At 35.2% G+C, this 13,961-nt stretch overlaps 1 protein-coding gene across 2 annotated transcripts in view; it reads right to left on the bottom strand.

The window, feature by feature from the left end:
- Positions 1–13,961, bottom strand: part of SPG11 (SPG11 vesicle trafficking associated, spatacsin) — a 75,210-nt gene that overhangs the window by 46,754 nt on the left and 14,495 nt on the right. For both annotated transcript variants that reach the window (XR_004423231.1, XM_033108529.1), the window contains exons 8-14: positions 7,524–7,656; positions 4,706–4,861; positions 4,131–4,306; positions 2,119–2,295; positions 1,246–1,317; positions 826–953; positions 329–504 (exon numbers count right to left, since the gene is read on the bottom strand). Coding sequence is in view for 1 of the 2 variants with exons in the window: in XM_033108529.1 (XP_032964420.1) it covers positions 329–504; positions 826–953; positions 1,246–1,317; positions 2,119–2,295; positions 4,131–4,306; positions 4,706–4,861; positions 7,524–7,656 (1,018 nt within the window). In the remaining variant the exon portion in view is untranslated. The remainder of the gene's footprint in view (positions 1–328; positions 505–825; positions 954–1,245; positions 1,318–2,118; positions 2,296–4,130; positions 4,307–4,705; positions 4,862–7,523; positions 7,657–13,961) is intronic.

Here is a 13,961-nt window from a genome sequence, read left to right as displayed (position 1 = left end):
AGCGCCCCAATATAATACAGATCCTCAGTTTACACAAGAAGAAGCTCAAAGACTATTTGGAAAAATAAAGAATGTCATTTTGAGGCGGGAAGAGAACTCAGCCTTGACATCTCAATTCACTGAATCATATGACTTTTCTCTTTCACTATCACTTTATAAATCCCTCATATAAACCTTGAGATAAGAAAGAGATATTAATGACTTGCATTTTAAAGCAACTGACTATTTTTCCCCCTAAAGAAACTCTAAAATGGAGACATCAAAACATACCGATGCCTAATTTAATACTCATTCAATATGTTCAGATTTCAGGCTGTCTCACACTTGCCTTCTGGATTGATCCTGGGGAGAAGGATGGAATCTTGGGTTAGTTGCTTCCACCACTGAGCCCAATTTAACGCAATTCTATGGTTCTGCTTGCTAAATGTATCTTTTTGATCATATTTCAGGAATGAGTCCAAAACAGATTTATGCTTGAAAAAATCGTGTTCCTTTATCCAATACCTAAAACAATGATATAAATTTTTTTTTAATTGTGGAGGAAAAAGCATCATTCCTTTTTATCTGCCCAAAAACTTCTACCCTTTTGGGGGGCACATACTTCAATACTCTTATTTTGTATTTATTGTCTTAAAAATATACATCTGATTATGCACGTATTGAAATAACAGGAAATTCCTGAGTCCCTTTTGGACGACATAAGTTTTATCTTCATAGGGAATGTAAGCTCAGTTCCACAGAAGAAATCCGTGCTCATTAAATTATAAACTGAACACTGTCTACAATATTCTTCCCATATTATCAAAAGGGGGCTAATGAGACTACCTGGGAAAGGACTGGATCTGCATATTTTCTTGCAACTGTTCTGAATAAAACTTCTCAACTTGATGCACGAAGTCTATAGTTCTTTTCTCTTTTTCAGAAAAGTAATTTTTTTCTTTTAAAATTTCAACCTTGGATAAAAAGTAATTAAATGAAAGCAGTGACCTCACAACAATCAAGCATATTTGCAAAACAAATGTCATGAAAATAAATGCCATTTAAGAATATTTTGAATTTTTGAGGTAATGTATATATTCACACAAATTTTCCTTTACCACAAAAGCAAAATGATCCTTTAAAGAGACAATGGAGTTGTCATATTTGACTTACTAGATATTAGTAAAATGTTAAAATAATTTATTTTGAAGTTTCACACCAAGGTTTACTAGAAAATGTAAACCACATAGTTTCACCTTTACTTACCAAAAAGTCTCGTATATTTTTATCAGTTGTATAAAAGCATATCTTGAGCAACTGGTCTTTTACATTAAAGCCCTATAATAAACACAGAAAACCAAAAAGCTTACATTTTGTAATGGAGTTATTTTGAATATAAATATATGCTGGAAACTAAAGTACTATATTACAGACATGCATAGATTTGCATAGATTTCCACAGCTTTCCTGCTCTTGTGAATATTCAATTTTCTACATTTATCAAACATACTTACTGCCTATCCCTAAGCTTTCTGCCAGAACAAAGGCAGCAGATAGAACAATTTAACATAGGCTACTATTTGACCAATACTACAGGTATCAACTATGATGATTCATTTGAAAACAAAAGTCAATGCAAATAACAACACTTAAATAGTTTCACTCTGCACTTCCAGAAAGTTATTAAGGGCAAGACCTCAGCCATGAAGTTTAGAGCCAGAGATTAGCTTAGTGCAGGAGCCCTACCTCTAGGACTTCCCCTTCTCAAGTTAAGTAAAACCATGGAGCACGAAGCAAAGGTAAAAGGAGGTATCAGGGGTCACATGAACAATACAGAATGTCCCCCAACAAAATAAGGTCCTGTGCATGCTGGGTCATGTGTGAAGCTTTCTATGAGAAACACTGTCTCCTGATGGAAACTCCAATCAAAAATCTCTTCAAGAACTTTCTCAGCACTGAAAAACATTTCTTAGTGTTATTGTCATTATTTCCTAGTAAAAGCTACACAGGTTTCTTAGTTTGTGATACAACTATGAATACAAATCAATTATTATATCAATCAGAAATTGTATTAAGTACCTAGAGATCTTCTCTTACTTTGGGGACTTTAAGATCAGACAAACAGATAATGTTACTCACCATATTCTTTAAAAGTTCAGAGGCTTCTTTTACATTGTTCTTTTTCAAATTGTCAAAGACCAAATCTAGGCCTATTCTAATCAACTCCTCAAGTCTTTGAGCAGAATGACTATTAATCCTAAAGAAAGTCTGCGCCTCCGGTATTTTGTTGTTTAATATGGCATCGGCAATAACTTCCTGGGAAAAGGGGGAAAAGTTCCTTTTTATTTCCTTATTATGATTGTCAATATGTGACTTACACATTTATTGAGCACTTACTACAGGACCTTTACTGGAAATCTACTACTAAATTTGGGGCTTTGCACAGGGGATATGAAGTGGACTGAAACACAGACCCTGCTTTCCAGGAGCTTTTAAACTAGTGGAAGACCCACAAATAAAGTGCTGATTATAGACCTGTATAAGGGAGAAGATACAGGTATCCCCAGGTGCTAGAAAGGAGGGTGGAGAAGAATAGCACCTAAATAAGAGGGCTGACGAAAAAAGAAAAGGCTTTCTAGTCGAGATGACTAATGAGGTAAGTTTTGAAGTGTTACATACATACATATATTAAGAAAAGAGGACAAGCGTTTTAAAAAGAGGGAATAGTATTTGCAGAGGCATAAAGGCAAGAAACAGCATCAAGTCTTCAGGGAACTCCAAATTAGTCAATATAACTGAAGGAAAAGCTGGGGAGAGTATCATATGAGACTTGAAAGAAAAGCAGAGGTTCCATCATGAAGGGCATTGTGTGTGATAGATTTTATCCTGAAACTTACGTGGAGCCACTGAAGGATCTCAAAAGCAAGCAAGTGATATAATCAGATATACCTATTTTAGGAAGAATATTCAGGCAGCATTGTGGAGAATGGATTGAAAGGGATTCTAGCTCAAGAGAGTGAGGCATTAGGTTACTGCAATCATCCAAGTAAGAAGAAATCAAGCACAAACTGAAGACCTAAACCCAAGAGAGAACAGAAAGGAGGCATTCTTCACCTGGGGCTTTAGAGAGGTCTGTAAACCCCATTAAGCCACGGCAAAATTGTGCGAATATGTACACACACACACACATCAACATGCAAGTTTTTGGAGACAGAGTCCACAGCTTTCATCAAAGTGGACTGTAACCTCCCCCAAAACTAAAAATCAGTGATTTTGAGTAAAAGGAGCAGAAGACCATGGATGGAGCCTTGAAGGACATTAAAAGGGGAAAAGTAGGAGATGAAACCTGCAAAGAAAACTGTAAAGAGAAACCAAAAAAAGGTAGAAGGAAAGTCAAGTAATTTTTGGCCAGAGAATGAATAAGAGATAGAGAATGCAGTCATACCAGGTACTTCTCCCTGTGTCTCCACCCCAAGAACAGCAGTCTTGTGGACCTGGTAACCTCTCAACCTCATCACTTTCCCTCTCTATTGATTGTGATCACCTGGGCTAAGCTATTTTGGCCTTTGTCTTTCCAATGCCAATACTCTCCATGTGTGTGGAGAGATTCTTCCAATCCCTAATCTAGCAGTTTGGTTGAATTAACGTCTGCTATAAAAAGAAAGGCAAGAAGATGAGTACAGAAAATTTAACTGGCAAAGTCTTAACCAGAATCTGAGATAGGACTCAAATCGAGTATTCTTCCAAGTAGTAATGTCATACAATAAAAGTTTCCTAAGATCAAATCACCAGCAGCAAATTGATTTATTCAAAGATGACAGAATGCCTAAGTCCAAAGTGCCCAGCCCTAGCCACTGAGGGAGGATTACTAAGGGAATGACACTTCACATAGGTTTGGGGATGGTGTTTGTCACTAGATCCAAGTGGGCAGATGTAGCATTAAAATGAGCCTGTCTGTGTTCTGAATTAAATAAACAAGCTTGTAGACATAAATTTGAAGTCATGTCCAGAGATTCCCAAATCGATAAAACCTAAAACCCTTGACAAAGGTTCTGAATCACAGGTATACAGAGTCTAAATTCTTTTTCTTATTGTTTTCTTAGATCCTCTGAATCTGGTAAATAAAAGAATGGATAATTACTCATATTTACCTCAACGCTGAGTTTCTCCCATATAGTGCTGTCCTTTACCTTTGGGACATTTTCATTTACATCATATTTATCTACAGCATCTGTTAGCTTCCAAGGAAACTTTATCATGAAGGTTCGAAGTTCATTAATGTAGCTGGTCAAAATGCTCACTCCTTTCTGTAGATGTCCATCTAGCTCTATGAAAAACACCAATGTACCAATTTCATATATGTATAAATATGTGTGTGTGTGCATGTGTAGAAAGAGAATACATCATGAGCTGTTATAAAGAATTCTAGAAAATGTCAAAATTCAAACTCAGTGTTTTCAAAATTTCAGACCAAAAAATCTGAGCTTTTTCCTATTTACAGGTAGCTCTAGGATTTAATATACCCCTTTTTCATAATGATTCATCCTATCTGCCAACTTTCCCAGAATTAGAACCCATTTCACTCACATAATTACACACTGATTTTACCCAACGTTAGCAAATGGCACTTCAATCAGCTTATGCTCTGTCATGAAATAGGACCACTTATATCTCTGTCCTGACACATGAATAGGACAACTGCACCCTTCTTTGCTGCTCTTCTTACCTTCATTGTGAACAAAAAGCTCCTTTATTTGTTTGTTAAGGAAGGACAGTGTAAGACTAAGCAATTGTTCTGAGAAGTTTTTGCTTTGGGTTTCAGAATCACTTTCTCTAATTGCTGAGCAAAGTAAATCCAATGCTGGTGTCAGTTCTTCCACATCTGAGAAAGAACCAAGGAAATTAACATGAAGAACACTAGGATACTCCCAATAAAATGAACATATCCAAAAATACCGTGCTGCAATATTTTAAAACATAAAACAAGGACCAATGTCTTATTCTCAAAAAACTCACAAAATTTTTATGAAGTCTTATTATCTGCAAACTTTAGTGATTCTACTTACTACCAGTCATTATTTACTGGTATTACTAGTTAACTATCATTTTGCTGACCACCTACTGTATCTTAAGTATTGTATTTGGTGTTTTATAAATGCTATCTCATTTATTCAACAACCTGAAAGGTAGGTGATATAGCCCCCTTTCTACAGATGAGTAAACAGGTTCAGAGAAAGGATAAATAACTTGCCCAAGCTACTTTGGAAAGTAAGTGGCAGAGCCAAAATTTGAACTTGAACGCCTGTCTGATTCCAAAACCATTCTCTCAAACGTGCGGGTGAAGGCAAGGGGTGTGGGCCCTTGAATCCTCTACTTGCCACCTGCAGGCCCTAATGAAGTGATTCCTGTTTATCTCAGCATAAACTCTAGAACTGTATCTGTGTGAGTGAGGATGATGGAAAATGTGGGTTTTACCCTGGGAGAGCAGGTAAAGCTATTCCCACATTTCTGATTTCCAGACTCATTCCCCTGCCCTTCAGGTGAGAATGAAGTGACTAGAAATCACAGACCACAGGAGGAGTAATGACTATATAATCACTGATGGAGCCCCACTCATCACCACAAACTAGGCCTTTTTTAACAAGTCTGAGCAGATTAAAACAAAAAAAATTGGAGCATAAAAAGGATTAGCAATTCAAGAGGGAGAAGACCAAACTCTGCACTCAAAAGAGAATGTTTTTGAAAAAGATAATGTTTCCTCTACATTCTCAGTGAGACTACCACATCAATGGAAAAGGTAGGTTGTCATTTTCTTCATGTAACTAGAGTACAAATTGGTAAAACTGTTCTGAAGGACAATTTATCAAAGTATTAAGAATTTAAACTGTGTTATCTCTTTGACTTAGAAATTCCACATCTAGAAATTTATCCCAAGTAAGTAACTGTACATATCGTGTTTCCCCGAAAATACGACCTAGCGGACAATCAGCTCTAACGCATCTTTTGGAGCAAAAATTAATATAAGACCCAGTATTATATTATATAAGACCCAGTCTTATATTACAGTAAAATAAGACCGGGTCTTACAGTAATTTTTGCTCCAAAAGACGCATTGGAGATGATTGTCCGGCTAGGTCTTATTTTTGGGGAAACATGGTATGTGAAATTATACATATACAGCCTTTATAGCACACTGCAAATAATAGTAAAAATTGGAATCCATCTAAATGGCTAAAAGAAGTTTGGTTGGGTAAATTATGGTACAGCCCACAGAATGAAATTCTGTGCCACCATAAATCCTTGTAGGGCATTTGGTCCTGTTCAAAACGTCCACAGAGACATTTGGTCCATACCAACTCATCTACCCCTTGGACCATGACCAGCTAGGCTACCAAGGCAAGAAGGGTTATTATCAGCAATACAGCCCCAACACAATTATTGGACCAACAGGACATGACAGGATTTTTTATGTATTAATCCTATAAATCAAAAGTATAAATAAATGTGACGGGCTGTTTGAACCCAGGGATATTTCCTAAGCGTGACCATTTGGCATAGACCAAATACGCTCACGGAGGTTTCTGACAGGACCAAATTTCAAGGACCTTTCGGCATGGACCAAATGTCTCGGTGGATGTTTTGGACATGACTAAATTTCAAGGAGCTTTTGGCATTGACCAAATGTCTCCTTGAACATTTTGGACAGGACCAAATGTCTAGTAATTCCATAAATAATAAGTATATCTATTATTAACTATTAATATATCTATAATATATCATCAATAAAAAATATGTAAGATTATAAACCTGTATATACAGGGAAAAATATATTTTATCACCACATGCTTCTGAGGAGAGGATCTGTATGACTACCTGGCCCAAGAATAAAAGCTAGCTTTCCTGTTTATTAAAAAAGCCAAAATCTTGGGGGCGGCAGCTGGTTACCTCAGTTGGTTAGAGCACAATGCTCTTAACAACAAGGTTGCCGGTTCGATCCCCACATGTGTCACTGTGAGCTGCGCCCTCCACAACTAGATTGAAACAACTACTTGAGTTGGAGCTGATGGGTCCTGGAAAAACACACTTAAATAGATAAAAGTTTAAAAAAAAAAAAAAAAAGCCAAAATCTTGAAAAGTGTTGGCAGTGTAGCAGAAGAGTCAGGCTGAAAATTCTTGTACGTTCCAATCCATAACTCAGTCAGCTGCACTGTCACTATACATCTCAGACAGCTGCAAGGGTAGGCAACTTTGCAAATGAATTTTATTCTCTTTTGAATAAAAATTTCTTGAATTTGAAAGATCATCTCTTCCTTGCATACTAAAAATGTGAAGCACAATACAGGCAGGATATGAACAATAAACACCCCACTTAGAATAAGAACATTTACAGATTCTCACAACTCTCTCAAGTTTCCACAAAGCATATGAAATCTCATGACTGAGTTTTTAGCAAGTAAATAAGTCATAGGAAAACACAACAATAATTGGAATGATTAAAAAGATAAAATGATAAGTACAAATGTAGACATATTTATTCTACTTACTTCTTAAATATAAATGGGATGGAAAGTGATCAAACTGATCAGGTACACAAGATTTTGAGGATGGATTTAAAAGATTTTCCTTGCTCTTCAAAAAGAAATCTACTGTGTCCAGCTGACGATTTTCTATCCCAGCCTGAAATCAGAGAAAATCCGAAAACAATTACAATAGAAAACAATTAGGATACAGTTTTTAAAAACTTCAGAACTTAATGTACTGAGGCTGGAGGAGACACAAGCTATGTTTATCTTGCAGGAGTACCTGGGTTCTTGTGAGGATTCTGAAAATGACTAATTATGTCATCTGGGGCAAGTCTCTGTAACCTTTCCGAACATCAGTTTCTGCTTCAGTAGAAACAAGAAGTTCGAGTAGAAAAACCCTTCCAGCTCTACTGTTAATTCCAAAACCATTCAAAGCTAGGTACTTGTGGATCACCCTTACAAGTAAGTTATAGCCTATTTGAATTAAAATGTTAAAGCAGTATGATATAGCATTAACAAGAGCAGGCTAAAAACAGACTCCCATTTCTGACCAGACATCTCAATTCAAAAAAATACATGAGGATGTGAGTGTGTGCGCACGCTCAGTTGAACAAGAAAGAGAAACATTCTCAGGGGATTAAAAACAAGGAGAAAAATCCAGAAAAGTGAGCTCTAAAGCCAACTGCTGCCTGAAGGCATCTGCAGATCTCTGACTGATTAATGCAGGGGTTGGAAAACTAAAGTCCACCAATAAAATCCAGCCATTGCCTGTTTTTGTAAATGAAGTTTTAAGGGAACACAGCTACAGCCATGCACTTCATTACTGTCAGTGGCTACAAAAGCACAACTGATTATTTGCAACAGAAACCACATGGCCTGCAAGGCCTGAAATATTTATTTTCCGGCCTTTATAGAAAAAGTATGCTACTACTGGTCTAAAGCATAGCGAGTAAAACTCACATAAAGAGCTTGTTAAAATGTGGATTACTGAGCGCTGCCCGCAGAGTTTCTGATTTTGTAGGTCTGGCATGGGGCTTGATAATCTGCATTTCTAATAAATTCCCAGGTGATGGTGATGCTGCTGCTCTGGGGACAACACTGTGAGAACCAATGGGCCAAAGTCCTGGGTGTTACAGACTAGGTAGGTTGAGGTGAGAGGTACTGGGGGAAGTTATGTATGGAGGAAGGAAAGAGAATAAACCTAGGGTCCATGAAGAGTGACACTCTGAAAAAAGCTGAAGTAGAAAAATCACTGCCCCTACAGGAAGAACATCAACAAACTATGTCTTTGCTCTGGGTGGTAGAAGGAAAAACTCAGTTACATATGATTAAACAAAAGACTATTCTTGTTCTTAGGAGATACACAAGTATGCTAAAGTACTTGGAGTGAAGAATTATAAAGTTTGCAACTTTCAAATGGTTCGGCAAAAATTAAGTATAAACACACAATTAAAACAAATATATTAGGTTGGTGCAAAAGTAATTGCGGTTTCAAAAGTTAAAAATAATTGCAAAAGCCGCAATTACTTTTGCACCAATCTAATAGCAAAAACGTTAACAGTTGGTGAATGTAGGTGAAGGATAAATGGATGTTCACTTTATTATTTTTTGCAATTTTTCTGTAAATTTGAAAAATTTCAAAATAGCACATTTAAAAACAATGACCAAATAGTAATTCTAAAAATAAAAATTATAAAAATTGAAATTATATACTCAATGGATGTATGTAATAGATTAGACATATCTGAAAACAGAATTAGTGAGCTGGAAGAAATGAAAAAATTATCCACAAAGTAACAGACTCATAGAGGTTAAGAGAAATAAAGGAGAGTATGGAAAGTCTACTTCTGATTGAAGTATCAACTGGAAAGCAGACATTTAATTTTCAAGTACATGGAATATTTACAAAAACTGAGTACTTACTAGGCTAGAAACTAAGTCTCAACAAATTTTAAAGAGTATCATATAGTCCAATATATTCCCAACTGAGGACCATGACTCATTAGTGAGACATAAAATCACAGTGAAACTGTAGAACACTAAGAACAAAAAGTTCACAAAAGCAGCCTGAAGGGAGGAAAAAAAAAAGACTACCCTCAAAAGAACAACAGCTGATTTCTCAATGACAATGGAATCCAGAAGACCGTGTTTCCCCAAATAAGACCTAGCCAGACCATCAGCCCTAATGCGTCTTTTGGAGCAAAAATTAACATAAGACCCGGTCTTATTTTATATTATATAAGACCCGATCTTATAGTAAAATAAGACCGGGTCTTATATTAATTTTTGCTCCAAAAAACGCATTAGAGTTGATGGTCTGGCTAGGTCTCATTTTCAGGGAAACACGGTAGTAGAAAGTGATCATGACTGTGCTGAAAGAAAACAACTGCCTACCTAGAATTCCATACTCATCAAAAATGTTTCAAAAATGACAGCAAAATAGACATCATTAAGTAAAAACTGAATGTTCACCAGCACTCAGTTCCTCACTAAGAAGATTTTACAGGATACAGTTCAGGCAGAGGGAAGGCGCCTAAATGTGAGGAGAAATGAAGAGAAAAGAAAATATGTAATGTCTATGTAAAAAGAAAGAAACCTAAATACATAATAATGATGTTTAACGTGGTTTAAAAAACACAATAACACAAATAGGGAAAGAGTACATAAAGTTAAAGCATTTAATGGCTTTCTATTATCCAGAAGGGTAAAGTTGTTAACTTTGGAATTAATAATTTAAATAAGTACATTATATGTCCTAGGATATTCTCTAAAAGAACATAAACTGAGTATTTAATATCCAAGCTAGTAAAGGGTTAGGAGCTTCTGGAGTGCTAGTAATGTTTTATTTCTTGACCTAGGTGATGGTTACAAGAATTTTTACTTTGTAATTATTTGTTAAACTGTACATATATTCTATATATACTTTTTAATATGTTGTATTTCATCATAAAATAAAATTGATTAATGTGGTTGATTACAGTAATAGACATAAGGAGATGATTCATATAATTATCTCAATAGAGTCTGAATAAGCAGTCAATAAAATTCAATAACCATTCAGGATAAAAACTCATAGCTGGGAAAAAAGGGAATTGAATCTTATAAACGTTTTCTTAATACACACACACAACTGAATAATGAGATATTACAAGTATTCTTTTTTAAAATCAGGAGTCAGATAAGGATGCCCACTATAACTTCTGGGTCTATTATAATAAAGTTTCCAGCAGCAAAATAAGGCAAGGAAAAAAAGTAAAAAAGATTTGAAGAGAAGAAACCAAATTGTATTATTTTGATGTTAAATGTAGTTAACTATACAGAAAACTTCAATTAAATCTAACAGGTAAGTTATTAGAATTAATAAGAGAATTTAGCAAATTTGCTAGATACAAAAATCAATATATAAAAGTTAACTGTATTTCTGTATACTAACAAAATGTAAATTAAAAATATACCATTTATAATAGCTATGTACAGTATTTAAACATATAAAATATACTATTTTAACATACAGTACTTAAATATAAATATATATGCACATATATTTAAATATACATAGTATTTCAATATAAATATACACACACCAAAAATAAAGCTAACAGGTATCAAGCTCTTAATGTAAAAATTGTAATGTGTTACTGAACGACATTAATAAAGACCTAAAAAAATGGGGAGAAAAATTATATTTGTGGATTGGATGATTAAATATCCTAAAGATGTCAATTCTTTCCAACTTTATATATAGATTTAATGAAATTCTAATAAAAATCCTAACAACTTTTCATGTAACTTGATAAGCTGATCCTAAAATATGGAAGAGGGTTGAGAGAAAGAGAATAACAAAAACATCCTGAAGAATAATAAAATGAAGGAGTTATAATTAAGACAGGATGGAATTGCCCCAGGGATAGACAAAGACCAATGGAACAGAATAGAGCCCAGAAACAAACTCATGTATATGTGGAAACTTGACAAGACATTTCAGATAAGTAGTAAAAGGACTTTTGAAAAAAAATGGTGCTGAGACAAATGGTAATCAATATGGGGGTGGGGGTATAGGTCCCTACCTCACACCATGCATAAATATAAGTTCCAAAGGGAAAGGATTTAAACATGAACGTAAATTTTAAAACTTAGGAAAAAATATAAAAATATCTTTATGACTTCAGGATAGAAGTCACAAGCTACAAAGGAAAAGATGAAACTATGTTATAATTTAGAACTATATTAAAATTAGAGGCCCCATGAAGAAAATAAAAAGCCAAAGATTGGAATATATTCATCACAAACAGATTTATAAGTGAGAAAATCCTTTGTTATAAGGATTGGTATCTAGAATATATCAAACCTTATAAAACACTAAGAAAAAGACAAACACACCAAGAGAAAAATAGGCAAGTCTTAAGCAATCACTTTACCACAGAAATCTAAATGTCACATATACGGACAATATATATATATATATATATATATATATATATATATATATATTCAACCTTAATCAGGGAAACGCAAATTAAAGCCCATCATACCATCAGATTGGCAAAAATTTTTAAATTCTGGATATGCCAAGCATTGGCAAAGACATACAACAATGAGAACTCACATACACTGCTGGTGAGAGCATATACTGATAAAACAACTTTGGAAAACTACAGTATTATCTAGTAAAGTTAAAGATGCACATAGCCTATGACCCAGCAATTGTACTACTGTAGTAGGTGGTCATGCCGGGTGGTCATGTAGTCACTAAAACCCGCAGCTGGGAAGAACAATCTTGAGCCACATCCCTGGGCCAACAAACAATGAGCAGACAGAACCATAATTACAAAAGAGACAAGTGGGCCCAAGGAAAGTTTCTAAAGTTGTGCACGCACATTAAAGAGCTGTCCTACAGTTAACTTTTCCTCATTGTAAAAAACACTCACCTAGGTGAAGATTTAAAATGCTAGTAAGACACACAATGCACGAACTAGGATATAGGTACAGCTGCCTCAACATACTTTGCAGAGGGAAAGGGGAAGGGGTGGTCCCTAACTCCAAGAGCCCATAAAACTGCTGTGCCTGTAAGCCTTGGAGAGCCACATCAATTCTCTTTCGCAGTGTGTTCCCTTGGTGCATCAAGCTTTCACTTTAATAAACCTTTCTCTCTGTGAAATTGTTTCGCCCACTCTCTTGATTTCTCTCCTGAGAGGGGCAAGGACCCCTGCGCCAGTACCACTACCACCACAGAGAAACTCTGGCACAGGGGCTACAGTAGATATGTAAGAAACTCCATAGAAGCATTGTTTGTAACCGCAAACAACTGGAAATAAGCTTATGTTGGATAAAAAAGACATATTCATATAATAAGATGCCATACAAGGGTGAAACTGAATGAACATAGATGAATCCCGAAAAAAATCATGTTGAATGAAAAAAAAAAAGGCAAGTCCCAAAAGAATATAGTGATTCTATTTTACACAAAATTCAACAATAGCTAAAACTAAATAGCATTATTTGGGGATCCATTTACATGGAGTAAGATAAAGAAAAGCAAGGGAATGATTAAAATTTTCAGAATGGCAGTTAACTCTGAGGCTGGGCAAGGTAAGGGAACAGGATGGGGAGGGGTGCACATTCAAAAACATTGCTGATAATCTAGTTCTTGCCTGGATGGTAGGTACAAGAATATTTGTTTTATAGAAACAGACTTATAGATACAGAGAACTGATGGTTACCAGATGGGAGGGGGTTAGGCGGCTGCGTGGAAAAGGTGAAGGGATTAAGAAGTACAAACTGGTAGTTACAAAATAGTCACAGGGATGTAAAGTACACCATAGGGAACATAGTCAATAATATTATAACTATGTATAGTGCCAGGTGGGTATTAATTGGGGGGATCACTTCATAAATTATATAAATGTCTAACCACTATGCTGTACACCTGAAACTAATATAAAATATTAAATATCAACTAAAAAAGAATAAGATACAAAAAAGTAGTATTTGTTTTATTATGGTTGTTGTTAATCACTTAAATAATACATATTCACTCATTTGTATGTGCGGGGGAGACTAAGGCAAAAACAACGCTGTACGTACCAGGCAATTCTAATTAAACTCACACATATGCACACACATTGTGTAAGGGCAGAGGCTCTGCAATCACACTGCCTGGGGCTACCACCTACTGTCCATGTATATCTGAATTAGATTTCCTAACCTCTATGTTCCCTCATCTATAAAAAGGGGATAATAACTGTATTTACCTATAGGGTCATAAGATTAATGAGATAAAACCTGATTATTAACATCAATATTTAGGAAAAAACAAGTAGAAGAAAATAACCCTGCTATAGTAAATATGATTACTTCTGGATAACAGATTTATAGGTGACAAATTTTCTTTTTTTCCCTATTACTCAAATTTTCGACAATGATATTTTGTAGTATATAAAAGTAAGTTTTTCAACATTT

This window comes from Rhinolophus ferrumequinum, chromosome 6 (assembly GCF_004115265.2).
Source record: "Rhinolophus ferrumequinum isolate MPI-CBG mRhiFer1 chromosome 6, mRhiFer1_v1.p, whole genome shotgun sequence".
Taxonomy (NCBI): domain Eukaryota; kingdom Metazoa; phylum Chordata; class Mammalia; order Chiroptera; family Rhinolophidae; genus Rhinolophus; species Rhinolophus ferrumequinum.
This window is presented reverse-complemented; position numbering and strand designations above follow the sequence as displayed.